General features: G+C 43.0%; 2 protein-coding genes across 6 annotated transcripts in view; both read left to right on the top strand.

Annotated features, from left to right (window-relative positions):
- Window positions 1-2762: 2762 nt before the first annotated feature.
- On the top strand, window positions 2763-19215 carry LOC111960356 (BCL6B transcription repressor). Of its 3 annotated transcripts, none has more exons than XM_070437778.1 (11): window positions 2763-2918; window positions 8680-8766; window positions 8922-9148; window positions 9303-9548; window positions 9885-10076; window positions 10198-10608; window positions 10795-10877; window positions 11096-11233; window positions 11462-11604; window positions 11787-11924; window positions 17092-19215. In XM_070437778.1, exons 2-11 carry the CDS (start codon window positions 8734-8736, stop codon window positions 17230-17232), a joined length of 1752 nt encoding a protein of 583 aa, XP_070293879.1. In that variant the 5' UTR covers window positions 2763-2918; window positions 8680-8733; the 3' UTR covers window positions 17233-19215. The 3 variants fall into 3 exon arrangements, with proteins under 3 accessions (XP_070293879.1, XP_023838096.1, XP_023838095.1); XM_023982328.2 differs by lacking the exon at window positions 2763-2918 and adding an exon at window positions 7618-8357 and having other exon boundaries at window positions 10201-10608; XM_023982327.2 differs by lacking the exon at window positions 2763-2918 and adding an exon at window positions 7618-8357.
- Window positions 19216-24073: 4858 nt separating this feature from the next.
- The window catches only part of slc16a13 (solute carrier family 16 member 13), a 38175-nt gene continuing 35133 nt past the window's right edge, over window positions 24074-27115 (top strand). The window contains exons 1-2 of one of the 3 annotated variants that reach the window (XM_070437968.1): window positions 24074-24215; window positions 26017-26066. The gene's annotated coding sequence lies outside the window, so the exon portion shown is untranslated. Of the gene's footprint in view, window positions 24216-24282; window positions 25122-26016; window positions 26067-27115 lie in introns of those variants that run through there. The other 2 variants (XM_070437969.1, XM_023982286.3) reach the window with 2 other exon arrangements.

The raw sequence follows: 27115 nt of genomic DNA, 5'->3' as shown, positions 1-27115 counted from the left end.
GGTGCCAGGTTTCCTCCAGACATGACGCTTGGCATTCAGGCAAGAGAGTTCAATCTTGGTTTCATCAGACCAGAGAATCTTGTTTCTCATGGTCTGAGAGTCCTTTAGGTGCCTTTTGGCAAACTCAAAGCAGGCTGTCATGTGCCTTTTACTGAGAAGTGGCTTCTGTCTGGTCACTCTACAATAAAGGCCTGATTGGTGGAGTGCTGCAGAGATGGTTGTCCTTCTGGAAGGTTCTCCCATCTCCACAGAGGAACTCTGGAGCTCTGTCAGAGTGACCATCGGGTTCTTGGTCACCTCCCTGACCAAGCCCTTCTCCCCTGATTGCTCAGTTTGGCCAGGTGGCCAGCTCAAGGAAGAGTCTTGGTTGTTCCAAGCTTCTTCCATTTAAGAATGACCAATGTGTTCTTGGGGAACTTCAATGCTGCTGAAATGTTTTGGTACCCTTCCCCAAGTCTGAGCCTCAACACAATCCCAATTCCTTAGACCTCATGGATTGGTTTTTGCTCTGACATGCACTGTCAACTGTGGGACCTTATATAGAACGGTGTGTGCCTTTCCAAATCATGTCCAATCAATAGAATTTACCACAGGTGGACTCCAATCAAGTTGTAGAAACATCTCAAAGATGATCAATGGAAACAGGATGCACCTGAATTCAATTTCAAGTTTGAATACTTACGTAAATAAGGTATTTCTGTTTTTTATTTTCAATACATTTCTAAAAACCTGTTTTCGCTTTGTCATTATGGGGTATTGTGTGTAAATTGATGAGGAACATTTTTTATTTCATCTTTTTTAGAATAAGGCTATAACGCAACAGTATGTGAAAGTCAAGGGTACATTTGAAGTGGGTAACACATTATGAAAACCTTATTACATTGACGAGTTTTCAATGACTATGTACATAGGTCAGCAGTCTCTTAGGTGCAGGGTAGAGTATCGGATGGTAGCCATCTAGTAACAGTGACTAAATTCAGACGAATTTCTCCAGCCTTCTGAAGTTGAAGAGACACTTTTGCGCCTTCTTCACCACACTGTCTGTGTGGATGGACCAATTCAGTTTGTAAGTTCATACCGAGGAACTTGAAGCTTTTCACCCTCTCCACTGCAGCACCGTCGATGTCGATGGGGGTGCGCTCTCGCTGCTGTTTCCTGAAGTTCACGATCAGCTCCTTCATTTTGTTGACGTTTAGGGAGAGGTTATTTTCCTGGCACCAAACCACCAGGGCCCTCACCTCCTCCCTATAGGCTGTCTCGTCGTTGTTGGTAAACAGGCCTACCACTGTTGTGTCATCAGCAAACTTGATGATTGAATTGGAGACGTCTGTGGCCACGCAGTCATGGGTGAACAGGGAGTACAGGAGGGGGCTGAGCATGCACCCTTGTGGGCCCCCCGTGTTGAGGATCAGCGTGGCAGAGGTGTTGTTGCCTACCTTCACCACCTGAGGTCGTCCTGACAGGAGGTCCAGGACGCAGTTGCACAATAATCCCCTAATCATGATCTTCAGTTTAGAATGCAATTTGATTAATCAGCTGTGTTTGCTAGGGATGGAGAAGAAGTGTGACACCAATCAGGCCCTCCAGGACTGGAGTTGCCCATCCCTGGTCTAGGGTGTCGGGTAAGGTGGAGCTGATATGATCCTTAACTAGCCTCCCAAAGCACTTCATGATGACAGAAGTGAGTGCCAGGGGCGATAGTCATTTAGTTCAGTTAGCTTCATTTTCTYGGGTACAGGAACACATTTTTAGTACCGCAGCTGCACCTATGGACATAGGCTGCTGGGAACTTCTTTTAAACAACATTTAAGAGGGTCTTTATGTTGGTAGAAGCCTATGAAAATGCAAAAAAAAGTWATATTGACCATATTTGTTGACAATTTTGACCATTCGACCAAAAGCATAATCCATTGGATTATCCACATTCTAACCTGATTTGGACTGAGAGCTCTAGAGTTGCTAGACTGAAATGTCTGAGTCTAGAATCTACTCCACCCTGGAGGTCCTCCCTGGGGTTCTTGGCCCTCTCTAATGTTTCTTGGAGGACTTCTACCAAGAAGAACACTGAGACATCACTCATTCATTTACCTACCACCTACTAGGGATTCTACAATAAGTGGCCTTGATATCAGCTATACCAGGTCAAGTAGGTTAGTTAGAGTAGACAGACAGACATGATGCAGTCTAGATGGAAATGGATGAATGGATATAGAGCTACATTTTACATTTACATTTTAGTCGTTTAGCACTTACCCAGACTGATTTACAGGAGCAATTAGGGTAATGCCATGCTCAAGGGCACATCGACAGATTCTTCACCTAGTCGGCTCAGAGATTCGAACCAGCAATGTTTCGGTTACTGGTCCAACGCTCTGAACCAGAGTTGTGGACTGGAGTCACATGACTTGGATTTGAGTCTGACTCAAGTCACACATTTGATGACTTGAGACTGGACTTGATAGAAAATAAAATAACTTGAGACTTGACTTGGACTTGGAGCCTCAAGACTCCAGACTCGATTTTGGCTTGAGACTGATGACTTGAAATTATCTGGCCAGGTTTTGTAATGTTTTGTCACTCATTTTGTGGCACAGTCTATATGGATTAATCTACACGCAGCCAGAGACAGTAGCCTCATCATCGCCCTTGTAAAAAAAAAATGCAACAGATTGGCACTCCGATTGGACCAGAAAACTGTCAATCAACACATGTCTAGTGAGCTAGCCAACAGATTGCTGATTTGCTGGACAGCTACAGGATCCAGTGCAGCGCAAACGTCAAATTGTAGTGAGAGGTTTGCCATAAAAATAAATATGCAACTCCAAAAATTGTTTGCTGATCAAGAATATGAACTGTTTACTTTGCAAGCTAACCAGTAATGGGGCAACAATTACTAGCATAGGTCTACTGGTCTTTTGGTATGTAACGATTGCTTGATATTGATAATTTACTTATGAAGTTGGCATTTGGAATTTATTGTTCAAATCTGATGTGGCAAGGAAGCACCATAAGCGCTGTTCTTAACTTGCACTCTCCAAATTCCCGCCATTGGAGAGTGCTTTTTTTCTCTTGTTGAACTATTTGCTGTTGCTTTCACATGTTTAAATGCATAGGCACTATGTGGTAAATCTATTTCCCATCTAATACTACAATAATTGCTAGCGTTTCATCGTTCCATTACCTTACTGTTTATTGAAACACGTAGACATGTCTGTTTCATGTTTGATAGACCTGCAATACATTTTACTTTCATAGCGAACCATTTCTTACCCTGCTCAGAGTGAGCGCGATGTGTAGTGCACATGAACATTCGCAAAACATTTCAGGTAGAAGTTATGCTTATTTAATTCAATGTATAGTTTCCTTTGTTCATATTTCCCGGGTTATGTCTGAGTTCCGTGTGTCATATGTCTCTGTCATTTGTGTTGTGCGTAATAGGCTCCACGCTTTGGAGTCATAAAGTTGAATAGGATCAAATGATTGTTCCATGTATGCATGGTGTTGAAATATCCTTAATAATCATTCAATCTGATTAAGACGAATGTAACAATGGATGTGGAAATTGCGTTTTACATTGTAGAACCAGTTTATTGGTTGTAATTGCCAATTGGGTAAATGTATGCTCCTGCGGGATGGGGGCCAAGTGCTTATTATGTACTGTATTGTACTGTATCGATTTGGTTTATCAGATAGGACAGGTCAAGCCTGATACAGAGGCTATTTCTTTTGGGCTATTACCCGTGTATATTTGGTAAATCTACGTGTACTGATATGGCGCTTTCACCATTGGATCACCAAAGACCTGTAAATAAATCTACACTCTGAGCACATCGACCTGCCTTGCCTTGTGCTGTTTTCATGCCCTTACCACTGCTACAAGGTCCATATTTTACAATTACATAGGTTAATAAAGTATGTTGAAGACAAAATAATGAAAAGGGCTGTCCTGTAGCCTCGATAAATAGACAAAGATGTGTAGTTGCCAGGGAAGTGTTTGGCCATTGGGTTTTTATCTCAGAGGTTATTGCCATATTCAATTTATTTCTTGGTCATTTTGTTTATTGACTTGTGACATCTGTTTTTTTTGTTGCTTTGCCAAGGACTACTTGCACCAGTAAAAACAGCATTTTCAAGTACTTAATGATTATAAATGTCAAATGTGACATTCTGCTATGAAAAATCTATAAAACATGTATTTAACTTGGAGGCCTACCTATATAAACAAACTGTCAAGTCAAGTGGGTTCATCCCGATACCCAGACATTATACAGAACCTTGTCACTCACATTCTGAACTTGTGTTTCTCTTCTGAAAGAGGACTTTAACCTCTTACCTCACTACATTTCTGCCACGTCACCCTCTTTTAGCAACAGATGATTCCAAAACCTTTTAACCTGATTAGTGCAAAGTTGGGTCATATAAGGACATTGAGTAGCTAAAGCGTCATACCGCAGCTTAGCATTTCTTCATGTCATTCAATTCGTTGGTGGGTGGGCCTGCAGAAATTTGGGTCGGGCTGAAATTGAAGCACTCAAATCATCATTGAATTATCATTAAAAGCATATAGGCTGCCTTACTACTGTGTTATGTACTTGATCGCACACACACCGTTTAACACCTGCTTTCGCAGACCAAATAGTCATTTATTGACAATGTAAATTCGTGGCTCTTGCATTTCACAATCTGTAATATGACAGTATTTTCAAATATGAACCAATTAATGTTGATTTATTAATGTTTTCCACTTTTCCCAAATGAGTGTCAAGTCTACTGCTCCCATGCCGGGAAAGAGTTTTCCACCCTTGCAGACTTTCCGAACGCTCTGGATAGGACCCCCCCCCCCCCCACCCATTGTACACAGAGGATATTTTTGCAGAATTCTGCATGCAGAGTCTCAATTTGGTGTTTGTCCCACTTTGTGAATTCTTGGTTGGTGAGTGGACCCCAGACCTCACAATCGTAAAGGACAATGTGTTCTATAACTGATTCAAGTATTTTTAGCCAGATCCTAATTGGTATGTCGAATTTTATGTTCCTTTTGATGGCGTAGAAGACCCTTCTTGCCTTCTCTCTCGGATCGTTCACAGCTTTGTGGAAGTTACCTGTGGCACTGATGTTTAGGCCAAGGTATATATAGTTTTTTGTGTGCTCTAGGGCTAGATGGAATTTGTATTTGTGGTCCTGGCGACTGGACCTTTTATAGAACACCATTATTTTTGTCTTACTGAGATTTACTGTCAGGGCCCAGGTCTGACAGACTCTGTGCAGAAGATCTAGGTGCTGCTGTAGGCCCTCCTTGGTTGGGGACAGAAGCACTAGATCCTCAACAAACAGTAGACATTCTCTCTCAGGTCCCACCAATAAGCATGCTAGAAGACTCACTTATCTCCCCAGACACCGCTTCAAAGGAAGCTCTTTTGAAATGTTTAGCTTTATTGTTTTTCATTGCAACGCTTCTCTGTTCTTTTTCCCCCTCATTCCTGCCCCCCTACCACCGTCCAAAGGGGACAAACAAGTAGACCCCTCCCCAGACTCCCACACACCTTCCTCCCTCCCCATCCTCTATTCTCCTCTGTCCGGAAAGTGCTTACAGCTTGCCCTTATATGTCCAGAATTCTCTGCAAGAACAGGAAGACACAGTTTATGTGAATCTGTGTTATTGTGTCAACACTTTTGCACCAGCTATTGAATTAGACTGTCGGAGCTTTTGTATCAGCACTTGCCTTTTAAGGTATGCAGTAAATAAGGTATTTCCACAAGCATCACAGCGACAGCCCAATCAAGAGTTTCCCCTGAATTGCATGATTTGTGCTTATGAATCAGAAGCCAAATAGGAAATATAGTAAAACTTGGAAGAATGAATTGTCAAATGCATTATGAAAAATGTGCATAAGCAAAGAAGCAAAGTATTGTAGTGTTCTTTAACTTTACATTGCGCTCTTTAACTATGTCTTGTTTTCTTTTATTTTCAAAAGTTTCTTGACCTTTGTCCTCGGTTATAGAACCACAATGTTACTGTACAGATATGATGTATCGCCCAGCCAGTGTTTAGTCCTGTACAGTGTCAAAATGATAACCATAGCACACAACAATAACTACAACACTGTTAACAAATGTTAGCACAGCCTTGCCAACTGGACAGACTGAATGGCTTCCGCCCATTGGCGAACCTGATTAGTAATGTTCTCACTTTTCCTCAACCGCCCCCCTCTTCCGTTCCTCTCACAATGCCTGGAAGTATCCTAGACTTAAGCTACATCTAATTCTCTGTTTTCATAAATGTTGTTTTTCTTTTTTCATTTCTTTTTTTTTTATAAGACACAATTGATCCGGCCTCCATCAAAACAAATAAAAGCACAAGGACACACACACACACACGCACTCAACACCCCTCGTAAAAGACTCTGCTTCCGACTCGCATTTAAACACAGGGTTTATACCCAAACATGGAAATATTGGTTGATTTGTCGTTGTATGCAGCTTGTACACATACTGTATATTTCAATTCCTACAACATTCTTCTGCGATATTCACTGACAGAACATTTGTATGAATAGTTGTCTCCTTTTAAAGTCAAGTATTTTTCACCTATTTGATTTGGATTAGCTTTAACAGTCCTTGAAGTAAGCAGGATTTGTTGTTTCATGATAATAGCTTTAACGCCCTAATTCAATTTGACAGTGATACAGTCCGGTGAGTATTATCTGTATCGACATGATAGATTCAGAGCTTTGATATGGTGGGAAACCTCAGGTTTGCAGCTTGCATCATCCCTGTGAAATATGTGCTGTTTCTGCAAGGGCGTGGCCTCTCTCTCTACACACTTATCTACTTCTGGCCTTGACCGACTGGCAGACGCCTTGAAGCTCGCTCAAGGTCCTCCTGTTCGGTCAGAATTCTTTGATCTGAAGTTCATGGTGCGCTGAAGCAGGCCCTCTGTTAGGCCTGTGTGTTGTAATGTGCTGCAACTCTTTATGAACCTAGGATGTGCTTAAGATTAGCTAACTTTTCCGCTTGTTTGAAAAAAAATTATTGGTGACCTTTGATAGCTACCCCCCCCCCCCCCCAAAAAAAAAATATAATCTTCTTATTGACGGATGTCCTGCGCGGGCGTTTTCATCCTCGTCTCAGTGCGCCTTTCAGGATGTATTCAGAGATGGTGTGTGTGTGGCGGTATGTGTGTGTAGTGCTTTGTTTCTGTAGTGCTTTGTGTGTGTGTGTGTGTGTGTGTGTAGCATTATGTGTGTGTGTTCGGCAGTTCCTGCACATCTGTCCTCTACATTTCTATCAATCTTGGGGGTTGTTGTTTTGCAAGCCAGGGAGAGGGTATCTCCCATCTCCCCCGCCACCCTCCTCACCCCACTCTCCCGTTTCCTTCCTCCCCTCTGGCAGCAGGCCAGAAACTTCCGGAAGCCTTTATGGAGCCCTCATAACTCCACGTTCACCTGGATCTGTCACCTCAGAAATATACTCTTTATGACTGCATGACTAAGAGGTATACATCATGTCATTTCGAGTCTCTGTCTGTAAAATAGCACAGATTTTGCTGTATGCTCACCCTAAGTTGCAGTGAGTTGAGTAAGGATACTATATGCGTCTGGTGTGAAAGAAAATGTTCCAGCCTGATGTATGTGGAAGTGCAAGGTTAAGTCCTTCAAGTCACTGGCTTCTGCTTGTTCTATACCGTGTTACATTTGAAGAGTTAGCCTCTATCTAATATCTGAAGAGCCTCTCTCCCATGGGGCAGGCTTTGAGGTTGGAACGAGGTTTGTTTATCTAACATGTAGGTGTTCTTCAAACTTCCTCCCCGACAGTTTCCTCAGAGGGAGAAGGCATTGCTAGTCCATGGTGGAGGATGGTCTTCTCTAACCCTGAGGGTCAACTCCTGGATAGCCTCACCCTCACCATCATCATCCCTCTTCCCTTAGGATCCTCATATACATTTTTTTTTCTACTCAGCGCAAAAACACACGCCACTTTCCTGCCATCACTTTGTAGAGGCGTTAGAAAACTAATAGTCCACTAAAAATACCCCGCCCGCCGAGTTGGAGCACTGGGTTTGGGCTTGACTTGAGCCTTTTCCTGCTGTAGGCAGCACAGCTTCCAGGGTAGGCGTGGGCTGTTGAGGAAAGAGGACATGAGCGGCCCTGGTCGGAATCAGGCTTCCTGCGCAACATTATAAAGACTCCCCTCCCTCTGTCTACCCTGGATAGTCTTGCTCAGACAACTGTGGAGGGAGTAGGTTATTGCCCAGCCTAGCCTGAAGACAGTTAGTTACAGATTGAGGAACCTGAGAGTTGAACTGAGGGTTGTGAGGACAGCATCGTGCGCATTGGTTCTCGTCCCTGCTGGTCGGGGTAAGTGGTAACCTAGACGTTTTGTAAACGTTATATATATATATATAAAATTGTTCATAATATTTACGTGTTGCCTGGATTGGTGTGATTGGATGTTCATGTATCATCTTGTAACTTTTCTGTCTACATTTTTTCAACATCGTGGCACCTGGAGGGTGAATTATGTGTGAATAATAATCTCTTTTTGTGGCTATATTACATTTCTTACCACATGACAGATATGTAATTATATAAAATGGGGATGTGTCAGTACATCAGGTACATTAATTACACAGTGTTTCGTAAAGTTGCACTAAGTGTCGTCTTGTTTTGCTTCGTGCAGGTACGAGTAGGGAGCTGGTCTCACCTAACAGAGGCGTCCAGGAGACTGCCCTCCATGTTTTCTCTAGCTGGTGTCTTCTGCAACAGGGTAGGTCAATGTGAGGCAGCTGCACTTTGACTGGCACAGTATATGCTACATTTCAGAGACTTCCATAATATACATAGTGCCATTGTAATTCTACTATAATGAAATTATATTCTGTGAAAACAAGTCTGTCTTTTCCTTTCTCTCCCAAACAAAAGATGAGCAAGATCCAGGTGGTGGAGGGATATAGGGTTGGAGGGAGGCATGAGGTGGTGGGGTCTGAAGCGGCTGCTGCACAGGGATACGTAAAGGAGTTTACGCGCCACTCCAACGACGTCCTGCTGAATCTGAACGAGCTGAGGCACCAGAACATTCTGACCGATGCCACCCTGGTGGTGGGCACTGCCCGACTGCAGGCACACTGTGCTGTGCTCATTGCATGCAGGTTAGCTCAGAGAATAATATTCATTGTCATTTTCCTGGTCTTTTTGTTATTGTTCTTCTTGTTTTTGTTCTACTTTGCGAGGGGGGGGTGGTGTGCTGTGGGATTATTTTACTCTTAAAATACTTACTCACTCCTTTCTCTGTGTCTCTCTTAGTGGGTTCTTCTACTCCCTGTACTCCCGTCGTGTGTCCTCTCCTGGATGGAGTGGTGCTGGAGGCCAGGCCCTGACCCTGTCTCTCCCTGACTCCCTGGACCCCTCCAGCGTCTCCCTGCTCCTGGACTTCATGTACACCTCCCAGCTGCCCCTCACGCCACGCACAGTCCCCGGAGTGCTCTCCGTCGCCACCTACCTGCAGATGGACCACGTGGCTGACACCTGCAGAGCTTTCATGTTACACAGGTGAACCCCTTTCTATAGAAGTCAATGGGTGAGCGTTGGGAGGCTGGAGGGGTGGGAGGGATGATGGTAGTTTACAGGATTAGAGTAAAAAGTGCATTTACTGAAAGAACGGGGACAGAGAGACTTTAAATTAGGGTAAACGTAGATAAGCATTTCAGTTAGTTGCATGCTTTTTAAGCTCTAAATTGTGTTTTCAATTATGTGAAGCATTAAATGTACAGTACAACTGACTATTACAAACTTTAAATAGGCTTCTAAGTCTCTCCTATGGGCGCCCTGGCTGATATGATAAAATATGATTGACAGGCGTTACCTGACAGCTCCTTTTGTTTACAGTGAGAGGATGAGAGGGACGCCCCCTCAAATGAAGCTGGACTCCACGGTGTCTGTAATGTCTGCAGCACTCTCAGGGGGAGCTCCTCTTAATCCCCCTGTCAATGGAAGACCCCGCCCATCTGTCCTCGTTGTCTCCACCCCCTCCCAGTCCGCAGCGGAGGCTGAGGGTCGTATGTGCCATGACTCGGCCAGGTGAGAGAGAAGGAGTGTGTGTGTGTGTGTGTATGTGTGTGTGTGTCTCTGTAAAGTGTGGGCCAATGTCCCATTGTCTGAGTTCAGCTAGATCATTGCATGAGTTCATTTGTTTGTCCAGCAGGAACCCTGGAAACTTCCGGGCCTGTCTGCAGCCAGGGACTTTCCTGACCCGCGAGCCCAGGTCAAAGGAACTAAAGCAGGAGCCTGAATCACCCATCCTGGCCTCCCCCACCTCCATCCCTTCTCCAGATAGCCCGTCTCGCTCCAGCTGTCAGCCCAACTCTCCTGCGGAGTCCAACACCTGTAATCTAGGTGAACCCAAGCGCAACCCTGACCCTAAAGCCTGCAACTGGAAGAAATACAAGTACATTGTCCTCAACCCCCTCTGTGCCGTAAACACGGTGAAGGAGGAGGAGCCTGAGGAGGGCCGGCAGCAGCTCGACCACATCCCCACCTCTGATAGGATGGAAGTGACATTGAAGCCACCTATGGAGGCATGGCCAAGGGAAGGATCCGGACAAAATGAAAGGTGTGTTGTCAATATTATGCATATGATGAAATAGTGCTATTTTAAAAGCCTTATCTCAACCTCTAAGTTATATTGACAATAAACGTTCTAAGGGACCTTGTCTGTCCAAGGAGATAGTTTAAGTTGGCACTGATGTTGACAACATGACTATATTCTTTCCTCCTGCTATGATGTCCCTGGCTGTAGCCCTCCCCTGGTTCCCCACCCAGGGCTGCCAGCCCACCCTGTGGAACCCCCTATGGAGCCCCACACCCACAAGGAAGGAACAGGTACTGCAACCTTACTATCTCACTCAGCAGCAGCAGAGATAACATGTAGAAAACATATTTTCTCCAACTAAGGAGTGACAGATCATAAATGTGTATATATATATATATGTGTATGTATATATATATATATGTGTGTGTGTTTATAATATACATACAGTCATATGTTAATATATGAGATATGTATTGATGTATAATATTTCTCTGCACCTCCCTCTCAGTCTCGCCTTGCTGTCTGGCACCCCGCCCATTGGAGCCAGAGGCCGCCCATCACTGCCAACACCCAATTAAGCGTGAGAATTACGGCTTGCCATTCTGTTACTCCGGCAACCTGAGTGTGATAAAGACTGCCTGCACAGGTGAGGCAGATAACCCATCACATCTGATGATGTCATTTAACACACACACACACCTCCAATACATGATGTTTAGGTGCCATTTATCATCATAGTATCAAACGGATGGTTTGCAGCAGTTTGGACAGTTAAGTATTATGATAATGGCTCCTTATTGCAGTTGATTATCGCCACAGGTAGTTGGTGTGTGTATGTTTCATTTGCTGACCTTCCCTTTCCCTTCTTTTCCAGCCCCCGCTGCAGGAGACAAGCCGTACCGCTGCAGCGTGTGTGGTGCCCAGTTCAACCGGCCCGCCAACCTGAAGACTCACTCCCGCATCCACTCCGGAGAGAAGCCCTACCACTGTGATACCTGCGGGGCTCGATTCGTTCAGGTGAGGACCCACCACTGACGTGGGACAGGGGTTGGACAGAGGATGTGTGTGTGGCGGGAAAGGAGTGTGTGTGGAGGACCAAAGTGTAAGATCAAACTAAAGTCCTCGGTTGATGTTATAGCTATGTTATACGTTATTTAGCAACGTTCATTTGGTTGACTTGTGTGTCTGTGGTCTTACAGGTGGCCCACYTGCGAGCCCATGTTCTGATTCACACAGGGGAGAAACCTTATCCCTGTCACACCTGCGGCACTCGCTTCCGTCACCTGCAGACCCTGAAGAGTCATCTGCGCATTCACACTGGAGAGAAGCCTTACACTGTGAGTATACTACCCACACATGACAAACACACACATACGTGTGCAGACACAGACACACACATAATGCATGCAGGTAGGCAAGCATGCACGCGTGCACACACCTCTTGTGTTTGACCTCTTGCTACAGTATACACGCCGTTATTCAATGATGAAATAGATTCCGCTCTCTCTCTCATATATGTTAACATTGCCAAAGCAAGTGAAGTATATAATAATCAATAAAAATGAACAGTAAACATTACACTCACAGAAGTTCCAAAAGAATAAAGACATTTCATGTCATATTATGGCTATGTACAGTGTTGTAACGATGTGCAAATAGTTGAAGTACAAAAGGGAAAATAAATAAACATAAATATGGGTTGTATTTACAATGGTGATTGTTCTTCATTGGTTGCCCTTGTGGCAACAGGTCACAGATCTTGCTGCTGTGATGGCACACTGGTATTTCACCCAGTAGAAATGGGAGTTTATAAAAATTGGCTTTGTTTTCAAATTCTTTGTGGATCTGTGTAATCTGAGGGAAATATGTGTCTCTAATGTGGTCATACATTGGGCAGGAGGTTAGGAAGTGTACCTCAGTTTTCACCTCATTTTGTGGGCAGTGTGCACATAGCCTGTCTTCTCTTGAGAGCCAGGTCTGCCTACGGTGGCCTTTCTCAATAGCAAGGCTATGCTCACTGAGTCTGTACATAGTTAAAGCTTTCCTTAAGTTTGGGTCAGTCACAGTGGTCAGGTATACTGCCACTATGTACTCTCTGTTTAGGGGCAAATAGAATTCTAGTTTGCTGTTTTTTTGTAATTTTTTCCCAATGTGTCAAGTAATTATCTTTTAGTTTTCTCATTATTTGGTTGGGTCTACTTGTGTTGCTCTGTGGGGTCTGTTTGTGAACAGAGCCCCAAGTCCAGCTTAGGGAAATCTTCTCTTCTCATCTCTCTGTAGGTGATGGCTTTGTTATGGAAATCACTTCCTTTCACGTCTCTTTTCTGGATTTTGATAATTAGTGGGCATCGGTCTAATTCTGCTCTGCATGCATTATTTGGTGTTTTACGTCTCAAATTTTTTATTTTACCTTTATTTAACTAGGCAAGCCAGTTAAAGAACAAATTCTTATTTTCAATGACGGCCTAGGAACAGTGGGTTAACTGCCTTGTTCAGGGGTAGAACGACACATTTTTACCTTGTCAGCTCTGGGATTCGAGTTCAAGTACTTTGTGAATTCTTGGTTGGTGAGTGGACCCCAGACCTCACAACCATAAAGGACAATGGGTTCTATAACTGATTCAAGTATTTTTAGCACCTAGCGGTGAACTATCTGAGAGACAAGGCAAGAATGGCCTTCTACGCCATCAAAAGGAACATAAAATTTGACAAACCAATTGGTTTGGCTTCTACGCCATCAAAAGGAACATAAAATTTGACAAACCAATTGGTTTGGATACTAAGATTTGTATTTGATCATGTAAATGTTTTTGCTGTTTGTTCTTTGTTATAGGGCCAAAAAGATTGGAGAAGTGGTTTACCCATACATCTCCGTTTTGGACAGATAACTCATGTTGTTGTTTGTTTAGTGTTTTCCAATTTTCCCAGAAGTGGTTAGTCTATTGATTCTTCAATTACATTGAGCTGATTTCTGACGTGATGTTCCTTCTTTTTCCGTAGTGTATTAATGTATTGTTTGTGATTCACCATAGTGAAAGCATAGGCGCAGGTTTTCTGGGTCTCTGTTTTTGGTTGAATAGATTTCTAAATTCTTCATCAAACCATTTGCCATTGGGCGGTAGCGTCCCACCTGGCCAACATCCAGTGAAATTGCAGAGCGTGAAATTCAAACTACAGAATTAGAAATATTTAAAACTTTCATAAAATCACAAGTGTAATACATCAAAATAAAGCTTAACGTGTTGTTAATCCAGCCGCTGTGTCAGATTTCCAAAAGGCTTTACGGCGAAAGCACACCATGCGATTATCTGAGGACAGCGCCCGGCAAACAAAACCATGAAAAACATATTTCAACCAGGCAGGTGCGACACGAAAGTCAGAAATAGCGATATAATAAATGCCTTACCTTTGATGATCTTCTTCTGTTGGCACTCCAAAAGGTCCCTCTTACATCACAAATGGTCCTTTTGTTCGATAATTTCCTTCTTTATATCCAGAAAAAGTCAGTTTAGCTGGCGCGCTTCAGTCAACAATCCACCCAGTTTCCCTCCATCAAAATGCATACAAAATGAATCCCAAACGTTACTAATAAACGTTTCCAAACAAGTCAAACAACGCTTATAATCGAACCTTAGGTACCATAATATGTAAATAAACGATAAAATTTAAGACGGAGAATCGTTGTTGTCTTTACCGGAGAAAATACCAAAGAACGTGCTCTCATTCATGTGCTTGGAAACACTACAGCCAAATTGGGAGCCACCTAGAAAAACTACAATTTCCGGCTCATTTTTCCAAAAACCAGCCTGAAACTCTTTCTAAAGACTGTTGACATCTAGTGGAAGCCCTAGGAACTGCAATCTGGGAGGACTTCGCCTTATAATAAAAGTGACAGMCATTTTTTTTTGGGGGGGGGGTGGTTTGTCCTCGGGGTTTCGCCTGCCATATCAGTACTTTTATACTCACAGACATTATTTTAACAGTTTTAGAAACTTTAGAGTGTTTTCTATCCAAATCTACAAAGTATATGCATATCCTAGCTTCTGGGCCTGAGTAACAGGCAGTTTACTTTGGGCACGCTTTTCATCCGGACATGAAAATACTAGTGGGGGGATATAGGTAGCACACAGGAGGACATTTTTCTCTGTTAAGATAATTTCCTTTTGAATTTCTAGCCAAATGTAAAATGTTCCTGTTTTGATTAATTTAATAGAGTGWGGGAGGTCTGCTCTCTACCAAATTAGCATAGAGTCCCTTACCTTTTTCACATCTGGTGGTTTGGTGGATGGGACTACCAGCTCTCTGTAATCTTGAGGGCAACCAGTGGGTCTGTCTCCTCTATACCATGTTTCTCATAGGATGACAATGTCTGTATTTCTTTGATGAAGTCCAGGTTCCTGCTCTTTAGGCCAAAGGCAGATGACCTCAGGACTTGGATATTCCAGGATCAGATAGTGAAGGCTTTGTGTTCCATAAAGTGTCCAATGTTGTTTGGCCACACAACTAATAGTAAGTGTGAGCAGAGCCTGCTGAGCATCTGGTACATGCCATTGGCTTGGGCTGGTGTAAGAGTGGGGGTTGGGCCTGTTTGCCTGCTCACGGCCTGGGAGTATGTGTGACTTTCATGTTGAGTGGGGGGCAAAGGGGTGGGAAGGAGGGGCATAGGTCTGATCTGAGGAGGCCTAAATGGGGTGTGTGCATGGTTGACTTGGGGGGGTGTTGATTGGTTGGGGTGGGGGTGTGGCTGTTGTTGCTGTGGTCTGGATGTAGGTCCTCTCAGCGTTGGTCCTCTATGTGTAGGTCTGGGGGGGGTCCCGCAGGTCTGCGAGAGTGTCTCGCTGGTCTGGGTGGGGTGTCTATTAATGTGTTGCTCCTGTGTGAGGTGTTGGGGCTGCGGTTGAGGGCAATGTCCTTTAGGGTCCAGACAAAGGTGGGCACTACTGCCTTGTATAGGTGGACCTGGTCGTAAAGGCTGTTCAAGTCCAGAGTGGAGTGGTGGGCCAGGTAGACAGTTGGTTTTGAGGCACAGTCACAGGAAATACTTGCGTTTACCCGCTGTATCGTAGCAGGGTGGAAGTATTTTTGTGGTAGCAGGGTGGAGATAACCACTTGTAGAAGAAGCTTTTTCAATCACTCCCTTGAATGCTGTGGCCACCCTTTCCTGCTGTGTTCTCAGGTCATTTGTGCCTGTGTGTATTATTATATAGCTGGGTGACCCTAGTTGGTCCTCAGACAGAAGGTCTAGGGCGTCCTGGGTGTTTGGACACCAGAGTTTAGACACTGTGTGTTTTGGGAAAAGTTTATTTTCTTGTATATATTTCCCATTCGAGTCCATAAGGAGTACAATCTGTGGCGTGTGTATGTCCTCAGTGGGTGTGTGTGTGTGTGTGTGTGGGGGGGGGGGTTATCAGGAGGGCTATCAGGGTGGCTGATAGAGGGTGTGGGATCCCCTGTGCTTGGGGTTCTTAATTTGTCTGTCTTGCTGTGATGTCGAGGCCATGCTCAGTGTCTGGGGTGGACTGTTCTGCTGTGGTGTCAAGACTTTGGTCAGGGGCTGAGGTGGGCTGTTCAGCTAGCTTCTCTGCAGGGGTGGCCAGCTCTCTAATGGGTTGTTCTCTGTCACACACCATCCCCCTCACATCCAGAACTCTGATCCTTTCCTCTAGTGCTCTAGTGCACTCTGATCCTCTCCTGTTGATGTTGTCTCACCACAGTCCAGAGTACAGATATGTCTCTCTCCACCTCCAGCTCTCCGGGTCTGGTTGAGGGGGTGTTGTTGAGCTGGACTGTTTTTTGTGCTGACTGGAGTGTGTTCTCCTGCTGTTCCAGCTCCACCTGCCTTACCTCCAGCTGGGTGAATGTATACTTCGTTTCAACAAGGGAGTAGTACTTCGTGCTGGGAGATTGACTTTCCGTATTGGGTTGCTCGTCTGTGGTGTTGTATAATGAAGAGGTTTGGTCTGACACGCTCGGGGTATCTTTCTCAAGAGCGATAGGAGCTTCTTTTTATACTATTTCCGTGCCTTATCATTTTTTACATCCACAGGGTACTGTATTGTAATGACCTCTGAACAGTGGGAGGGGGCTTCAAAGGCCTCGGCATTTGGGAAGGGGAGGCTGTGAGACTCTCCTGCCATTGTTGGGCTCAAGGGCTTTGACACCTCTCACTTCACACCTCAGTGCTAATTGAAGTTGCAGTCAGATCTGTTCTGTCCTAGCAAGCTTGGTAGCCATAACTTAGCATTCAGTCCTTATAAAGTAAAATATATCATTGTAATGTATTTTTCTTCTTGACTTTAAAAAGTAGCTTCAGACTAAACATTACTCACTCAGTTCCAGGTTAGATGGTGATTTCAGGTTTCTGTTGTTTGTTTGCTAGAGCATTTGCTGTGTAGCTTGGAAATAAGAATATTTGGTAGTAGGAATCCTTCTAGGTAATTTTGTCTAATAATCAGGTTGTAGGTTTGGAGTTTTGATTTCTCTCTGTCTCTCTATCTCTCCCAGTGTGAGAAGTGTGACCTGCACTTCCGCCACAAGAGCCAGCTGCGTCTCCACCTGAGGCAGAAGCATGGCGCCGTCACCAACACCAAGATCCGCTACAAGGTCCTGACCGACCTCTACCAGCCCATCCTGCAGGCCTGTTGAAGGTCCTCCCTTTGACCCCTGACCTTTAACCCCACAGATACCAAGAATAACCCCAACATTTATGTCAATCAAATCATGATTGTTTATCTGTTTCCACCCTAGTTCTCCTGTGTTGTTATGGTCCATGGCTGTGTCCCAAATGGCACCCTGGGCCTGGTTGCATAAAACACCTTAAGTTAATTTCCCCCTTATCTGTTCCCTTGACTTTAAATCAGTTGAACAAAACATTTTAAAAGGTGAATTTCTCCCTTAGATTAAGTGAAAAAGTTAATGGTGCCCATGAGGTCCCTTAACGGCTTCATTCAGTTTGGATATCAATGTAAACAGATTTTGTGGATGTGAATGTTACTTTCATCTACTCTGGTTACAAAAGGAAAACATCAACCAGCTAGCTACTTAGCTAAGCAATGGAAGGTGCACAATCCATGGCTACAAAGCTAGCTGGCTAGTTAGCTATAGCTACTCTGTAAACTAGCTTGACATACTAGGAAGTAATATAAACAAGTTGAGAAAAAAAGTAACAAGAAACTAGGTTTATTATCTTCTGAAGCAATTAAGTTCCATTTGGATATCTCACAAAATGAAAGTGACCTCTTTGACGAGAGGTTAAGTCAGTGAATCAGGCCATGCCCATGGTAACCAGATACTCTGTTTGCCATACATGCCTTCAAACTACCGTAAAAAGGAAATATTTGTCTATGCAACGCCCTTAAACAATTCCCTTAAGTAAAGGACAATTATTTCTTAATGTAAAGCCTTAAAGGAAACACTTAAAATGTTTTATGCAAACGAACCCTGTACATTATATAGTGCACTACTTTTGACAAGGGCTCATGGAGCCTACAGGAATAGGATGCCATTCAAAACTGCCTTGCCCCATCAAACCTGCCTGATTGAGAGCTCAGCCTCGCCCCTCAAAAACATGAGCTCAAGTATGTTTCCCTGACTGGCTAGAGGGGCCATTATAAACACATATACATGACTAGTTGTAAGCCAATCAAACCATGATGTTGTAAAGGATTTGTGGAAAGGCGGCCGGCGCCAGAGATCGGAGCTGATATGTAGATAGGATGACAATGCCTCTCCTCTGAGGTATTGAGCTGGAGGCTGTCTCAGGCCGCTTTAAGCGTTAGGTGGATAACATGTCAAGAGAGCTGTCGAAAGTTACTGGGAGTAGTATGATATGTTTTTGTATCCCAGGAGGTGTTTTGAAAAGTTGAGAGTTTTGAGGTTATGAGTAGAGAGAGTGAGACAAAGACAGAGCTAGAAGAAAAGGGAGAAAAGGAGGAGGAAGGACTAAGGAGTGTGGCTAGAAGAGAAAATAGATTTGACATGATTGGTTGAAATCATCAGATGAGGAATTGAATTTATTAGAGTGACGGAGAGAATGTTGTAGAGTTGAATAGAGCAAGTGAAAGAAAGTTCTGTGCCAATGGTTTGTTTATTTTCAAGTGCCACAGCTATTTTTAGGGACCGGGACACATTGGGGATCCGTTGAGTATTTGAAATGGCAATGCCACAAAGATATCATTGCATAACAATATAGAGATAGGTAATAATGCCCCAAGCACTAACGTGTGAATAGACTACCCCGATTGTGTCAGCTTTAAATATCTTTTTAACTAATGTTTATTTTTTACACACTAAAACCAAAGGCCTGGGGCCTTTGTCTAATGTATATGACAGGTGTCATATAAGATAATATGTTTTGCCCGTTACATCCGTTCTGTATTTTTCTAAAGGTTTTTATTTAAAATGGCAGTTTATAACTTGTCATCGGAGCAGAGTCCGAGCAGGCAAAGGACTTCCGTCTCTTGTGTATGAAGGAATATCTTCTCTCAGAGCATAAAAGCTAGATAATGCGACTGTAAAAATGGATGAGAGATGATATTGATATTTGAAATTGTATGGTGTTCTTTTGCTGGACAAAGACAAGGACTGTTTTATACTAATTAAATTAAATTGATTGCCCTTAACTACAAATGAGTTGTATATGTTTTCTGTTGTATGTGTTAAAGTCCTAAATAATATACCCCCTGGAGATGGCTTGTGTAAGCATAAGTACCTGTACCACAGTTAGGAAAATAATATTTAACTGAAAAGAATCAGATATTATTCAATAGAATTCTGAAATCAGTATTCTACCTATCATACTGATATTAACACTAACACACACAAAACACACCTCCTCCCTAGACTTCCTTCCTCTCATTAACTCACCCTTCAGACCTGCAAGACTCAGAGGAGCCRACAGTTCCTCAAACCGTTCTCTGAATCTGGGTGTTGGTGAAGGAAGGAACAATGGAGTCCCGGGCACCTGTTTCCGGCACGGCTCTAATGCGGAGCGCACACTGCCGTCCACTATGTGTGTCAGCATACTACTTCCTGTGGCAAAGGGGCAGCGGGCCCTGCTAAACTCTCCCACCCTCTGTCATCCCCACTTCCTGCTCTGTGATGGGCTTGTGGCAGGCAGAAGGACCTGATCAGCTCATCGTCTGCGGCACTCAAACTATCCACTATAGCAGTGGTCACCAACCAGTCAATCGACTGGTCGATCTTCAAGGCATTCCTATTCGATCAYCAAACATTTCTGTAGAAAATCCAACGATAAAAGGCTTGAGCTTCATTTTTTATTTCATTTGTATTACGCTGTTGGTGGTAGAAGCCCTGCGCAGGGGGTAAGCAAAGTGTTCCCATTTTGAACCGTTTGATATGTCTGAAAGACTAACTGCCTACCCAGAAGACCGGGAGATCTGTGGCTAAATCCAGTGTGCCTACTGTGCTGGCAATCGGATAGCTCAAATCACCAATCCCTACAGAGCTTCCACGACGCCGGCCACAGCAAAGTTTGATACTAGCCTGCTTAAGATTGAATAACTTTAAAACCATGACCACAGAGAGACTGTCAAATAATACAGCAAAGAGCTGCTGTTTTATAAGTGAGTTAATGTTTCCGACTTGAAGATCACTGACGTCATGATTTGACTTCATTTTTTTCCAGAGTTCTCAGTTGTCTTGAAAGCACCATGACCGTCAGATGCAGGTACCATCAGTCCAGTAAAATCAAAAAGCAAATTATTTACAAATTATTTCAATTTATGTTCAGCTGTGCCTCGCAAGTGCTACACCAACTGATCTATTTAGTTATCAAAGCTTGAGTTTTGAAATATAATATGGTCTGAGAAGAACAATATTGGCAGGCCAGGCATTGAGCCAATACGTTGTGATAATGTATTAGGCCTACTGCACTAACCTCATTCTATTAGGTTCATGTAAAAAAAAAAAATGTAAGTCATGTTTTTTATTTTTTTAATCTGAGTGATCTTGTCTTGCTTCCTGACTGCGAAAGTGATCTTGACTCAGCAAATGTTGGTGACAACTGCCGCCGTCCTTGTTTCCTCAATTCCTATCAAAGCTCATTGGAGGATGTGGTCCGAGGGAGGGACCTTGGATCCACTCCTCCAATGCTCTCCTTTGAGGAAGGAGGATGCGTTACGTTTACAGACAGCCATTGTCTGCGAGGGAATGGCAGAGAGGRCAAGAGGCAGTTACTTAGACAAACRTTGGAAATGAGAGGGGACTTTCCAACCACTCCCCCCAGCCTTTCCACCAACGAGAGCATCACCATTGAATTAGGAATTAGTCATKTCATAGGATCTCTATGATAATCACTGACATGTCATGGCCTACTATCTGTAAATCAACAGGCATTTCATCTGCTGGCCCCTATTAGTGCTTGACACTGGCAGCATCCTCATACCTCAATGCTTTTKCCCACAAGTTACAGGCTATCAGGGGAGAAACTTTGGTTTTAGAAGTGGGAGGGACATAATTGTTTTGATATTTTTTTTATCCAGTCGGATAAACACTCTAAAAGCCTACCCGACCGCTCGGAGGCGTCCTCATGGTCCTAAAGCACACCTTGCCTTGTTTGTATCACATTCCAATGATTAAATGACGCAGGCAGGCATACCACCCTGCATACCATGCTGGCTTGCTTCTTGAAGCTAGCAGGGTTTGGTCCTGGTCATTCCGCTGGATGGGAGACCAGATGCTGCTGGAAGTGTGTTGGAGGTGCCAGTAGGAGGCACTCTTCTCTGGTCTGAACAAAGATCCCAAATGCCCCCAGGGCAGTGATTGGGACACTGCTCGTGTAGGGTGCCCGTCTTTACGTATGGAATTTAAACGGGTTGTCCTGACCCTGAGGTCATTAAAGATCCATGGCACTTTTGGTAAGGTAGGGTGTTAACTCCCGCCGTGTCCTGGCATAAATCCCATCTGGGCCTCAACCATCACGTCCACCTAATAATCCCCCAGTTACAATGGCTCATTCATCCCCCTTCCTCTCTCCCTGTAACGCTTCCCCAGTCGTGCTGGCAAATGAGAAGTGTTCTCAGTCAACCTGTACCTGGTAAAATAACGGGGGGAAAAAAAAATAATAATGGTGTTAAAACTAAAACTGGGGGGGACAAAAATGCAATTTCAAATATTCCCCTCTGTCCCCAGTGAAAGTTGTGCCCCAGCAGGCTATGTATAAATTCATCATTCATTCTATGCTCCATAACCAGGGCTGATTGTCATCTCTGTTCTGTTAATTTCATTGTATTGGCAGAGTTGAGGCCTAATTGGCACAGGTGAAAATGTAAATTATATTTCTGGGAGGCAAATCAACATGTTGGTTGTGATGTTGGGAGAAGTGTGTGTGTGTGTGTGTATTTTTCCCAATAGCACAGGACATAATGGGCCGAGTTAACCGCGGTTCTGACTAGAGGGAGTACAGCTACAACCGGAAGTGACTTTTTCATAGCAGGTTAGGAGAATTTATGCAGCAGGTCAGGATAATTAACATGGCAGGTTATGAGACTTAGGAAAAGGGTTAGGCTTTGCTAAAATGTTCTCCTAACCTACTACAAAAAGTAACTTCCGGTCATAGCTGTCTACTCCCTCTAAGCAAAACCGTTAACCGCCACAATTGGTTTGCGTTGGTTTGTTTGTTGGTTGATGAAACTTCAAGTCCCAACAAATGTTTATCATTACTATAGGAAATCATTTTCAATCATKAAAACATCTCAATACTTTGTACATTTCAGAATTCTATCACATAATCCATAAAGTTAACTAAGCTTTTTTACCCATGACTTTAATAACGCACTGTATAATTGTAGACCTAAATTTGCGGTCCAAACACTTAAAAGACACACCCTCGTCCACTTACCCTCGCCTTATGCCCTTGGGGGAATCCCCGTCGCCATCTTGGAGGGTGGTCCAAATGATTAGCCAAGCAAGGGAAGTTTGCAACGTAAGCCCCTCAGCCCTCGTTTTTAGTCGGCTTTGCKAGTGTACAATTATGTTCACTCAGGGGCCTGAAACTCCCCATAATTCAATTCGCGATGATTGTACATCCACTAAGAAAAGTCAGAGAAAAGTTAAAAACAACATCAAAGGAGGAGTCAACATACAAGTGTAAGTAAAAACGAATACAAATAAGTTAGACATTTTGCTCATACGTAAAATGTAAATATGTTTTTGTTTGGTTATCTTTTGGAAATTGTATAAATAAAACATTTTCCTTCTTCAGAAGTTACAGCTAGGCAGGCTAACGTTTGTTATCTAATTAATTTGCTAGCGTTCAAGGCGTACATTAACAATTATATATTTAATATAATGCACTCATAATTGACTATAGCGCATATAAAGCATCCACGAGCAATGGCTGAAAACWCAATCATCGCGGGATGAACGAGTGACGAATTTCCAGACAAGGGTGGTCGATTTAAAAATCATTAATTCCTTGCCCTGCAAGTGTATACTCGTCAGACGTCATGATACGTCATCAGAAGTGTCCACTTAATTTGAGGGCTGAGTGGATAGGGTGTGTCTTTTAAGTGTTTGGACCGTAAAACCTACATTCACGCAAGGCMCCCTACAAAGGCGCGCTCTTGAGAAACGCCGTCGCGCGCTTTTCTTCCATTTATAATAGGCAGAACCATACGAGCCTACACAGTCATAACACAGTCGGTTCATTTATGGCATTGTTGTTCGTAATACGATACCCTGGCAATTTTAAAACACATATCCTATGATAAACGTGTTGAAGAGATGACTGGAATTTTTTATTTATCCTTTATTTAACTAGGCAAGTCAGCTAAGAACAAATTMTTATTTACAATGACATGACGGCCTAGGAACAGTGGGTTRACTGCCTTGTTTAGGGGCAGAACGACAGATTTTTACCTTGTCAGTTTGGGRATTCGATCTAGCAAACTTTCGGTTACAGGCCCAACGCTCTAACCACTATCTTCCGCCCCATGAATCAAATAAATTAATGAATCAACGAATCAACCCATACCGGGGTGAGTAGCAATAGTTGGGTCAAAGTGATATCAGGGACACAGAAAATCTTAAACTAAATAATAATAAATACAATAATCATGAACATTTTTAACTAGGACTATAAAATAATGAAGAAATATTTTTTATGATGTTATTATTTTAAGTCTTATATTTCTCGTGGAAGTTGATGAGTAACACCCGGGAACAAACGGCTACATCCAAAATGCATTAAGTTCCCTTTCAATATCCATATTTTTGTGTTTTTAAGGTAAAGGACACCTGAATGTATATGTAAAGCCTTTTGGAATCCACATTTTACACACAATAAGTGTGATTTCCTGAGGACARAAAAGGCACCGCAATATAGGAATGACCCAGCTAGCTGCGGGGTGAGTAGCAATAGTTATGCAGACGCCCTTTGCAAACATGTCAGCTGCTACTGCATAAATTGCATGTCTGTAGTAGGCCTATATGGGAAGCCCATAGGTTAAGMGCTCATCAGCATACATTAGCGTATACACGATGTGCATGCTGGCTACAGTTGCATTCGTGGTTATAGCCTATAGGCTACCAAGAGACGAATGTGTTAGGCTATAGCCGAACATGTTGCCGGAAAAGTAACTGAAAACAGGTGGAAAACTAGGCTACAGGTAAAAGTATATTTTTTTAAGACAGTGCAAGTGTCTCGAACTCATTCAAGCTAAGCATGCTGGCTTCATTGATTTTTATATTATTGAAATTTAAGCTATTTCGCCGCCTGTTCTGATCTGCTGCACGCACGAAAAGGTKTCTATTTATGCACGTTTCTTGTTGCATTGCATTGCTTATGTCTATTGTATTTTCATTAGAAATGCTTGAAAGTGAATAAGTATATACAGGATACGCGTAGCGTATAGCCTATGATACAGAAGTGGAGAAGGCGGCAGTGAGCTTTGAGCATATGCTAACCAACTAAAACATTCCTAACGAGTCCCATTTGTAGGCTAGTGGGCTATATACACCGCCACAAGAGTGCATCATCAGAAAGTGTTTAAATAATTCCAAAATCATTTAAATTGAGATCACACCGTTTTATCATAGTTTAGACAGATGGGTTACCTACCAGAATCTTACCAATGTTCCARCATACACATGCTGTTGCCTTAGGTATGGGATTTCTGAGACTTGTCTTATCACGGACAATGTTGGACAGTAAAATAATGTCTGGAATGAATAGTAGGCAATTAAATGTGTCATTTTGCAACGATAGAATTTGATATAATATAGCCTGTTGTGTGTGTGATATGTGTAGCCTATGGTGTTGCTTAGACTATTCATGTCAATCATCTGAGCTGCTGCTGCGCCTGCGCATGTGTTGTCTATTCGGCGAAACCCTCTTAATATTTTCATTGGGAGCTGCCAAGTGGGAGTTGTGAGCTGTACAAMCCGATTTAACAAAACCACAGAGGACAGACTTCAACAATAAATAGTCTGTCACATAGTCCATGAGTTACCKTCACTGCATAGCAGTGAAAGTAAAACTTTACAGAGAGCCGAAGACAACAAGCCTACATTTGGTATGTATTATTAATATGTGATTATTTCTGAATCAGAGGATGTGGTACTGGTGATGTTAAGCACTTGTCCAATTGTTTAGATCTGATATTCTGAGCAGCGATAGGCGATGCGAAACAATCACATTTGTCAAATCGTTTCGGTCTAAATTCCAGCTAGACTTGGAGAGGACCGTTAAAAAAGCATGCTTCTGACCAAGAGCTACAAACGTCAATAAATAGCCGTATTAAACTGAACATATATAAGGTGATTTTGTCAAACTTGTGTGTCTCTCCATGCTCTTGCTGACCAAAACATATGTTAATTTCGGCTACACTGTCCCGCGAACGTTCCGCAAAATCATCCCTTTGTTCCGCATTTGGGTATTTTAAATGTGATAAAACTATTGAGGTTTATTTAAAAACTTTACATTCACGTGTGGCTCAGTTGGTAGAGCATGGCGCTTGCAACGCCAGGGTTGTGGGTTCATTCCCCACGGGGGGACCAGGATGAATATGTATGAACTTTCCAATTTGTAAGTCGCTCTGGATAAGAGCGTCTGCTAAATGACTTAAATGTAAAATGTAAATTTAATACGACTAATAGAACTAACGGTATTTTTTGGCAGAAAGTTTTATTTCTTTCTTTATGGACTTTTGACTATTTACATTCCCGTGCCCTTATTGGGCTTACTGTGTAATTATTGCCGTAACTACAGTGTAACAATTATTGTAATTGCTAATTGTTACACTGTACGCTGTGAGCATTAACCCAAGTCCTAACCCTAACCTTATCCAACCCCTAGAACAGTGTAAGTACAGTGTAAAAATGAGTTATTGCAACACTTTACTAATGTTAAGTGTTACCGAGAGGTTTACTAGTCTAAAATAGACCTAACCACCCCTGTGTCTTCTGCAGCGTCCAGCTCACTGGAGTCTGGTGACCATCCTGCCCCTCACACCTCTCAGGTAGGAAATCCGTACTCAGACACAACTTAATTTCAGCTAACTTTTTATTCCCTCACTCACTCTCACCCCACCAGACCTGGCTCAGTATTAAAGGTAATGAGGTGCATTTGCCAATACTGTTTTCCATTGAAAATGAGCCAACATTTCAAACAAAGCTAGCAGTCATTTTATGCAGCACGTAATCTCATTATTTATCAATCCCATGATGTCACAAGAAGTTATGCAGTCTTCCTACACCAAACAGTTTTTCCTATGCCACTTTATAAATCAATCAAATGTATTTATAAAGCCCTTTTCACATCAGCAGATGTCACAAAGTGCTTCTACAGAGTGCTTCTACCTAACCTAAAACCTCAAACAGCAAGCAATGCAGAAGCAGGAACCTAGGAAGAAACCTAGAGAGGAACCAGGCTCTGAGGGATGGCCAGTCCTCTTCTGGCTGTGCTGGGTGGAGATTATAAGAGTACATGGCCATAAAGGCTAGATCGTTCTTCAAGATATTAAAACGTTCATAGATGACCAGCAGGGTCAAATAATARTGACAGTGGTTATAGAGGGTGCAACAGGTCAGCACCTCAGGAGTAAATGTCAGTTAGCTTTTCATCGCATTCAGAGGTTGAGACAGCGGGTGCGGTAGAGAGAGAGAGAGAGTGCCGAAAACAGCAGGTCCGGGGAACAGCTCAGTAGTCTAATCTTGAAGTGACAAAAACATGGATTAGTTTTTCTGCATAATTTTTAGACAAAATGTTTCAGATTTGTGCAATGTTAAAAAGATGGAAAAAAGCTGCTCCTTAATATATTTTATGTTCGTCAAAAGAGAGATCAGGGTCCAGAGTAACGCCGATGTCCTTCAGTTTTATTTTAGAAGACTGTGCAACCAACGAGATTAATTGTCAGATCAAACAGCAGATCTCTTTGTTTCTTGGGACCTAGAAATAGAATCTCTGTGAAAGTTTWAAAAAAGTTTGCCATAGCAACTCAGTAGTTTGCCAAATGACTTAGTAGTAAAAGTTTGTTCACTTCACTCTTATTATGATACAGTCATTCAG

Source organism: Salvelinus sp. IW2-2015, linkage group LG37 (assembly GCF_002910315.2).
Source record: "Salvelinus sp. IW2-2015 linkage group LG37, ASM291031v2, whole genome shotgun sequence".
Lineage (NCBI taxonomy): Eukaryota > Metazoa > Chordata > Actinopteri > Salmoniformes > Salmonidae > Salvelinus > Salvelinus sp. IW2-2015.
Note: the sequence above shows the minus strand (reverse complement) of the source record. Positions and strands in the feature narration are given on the sequence as shown.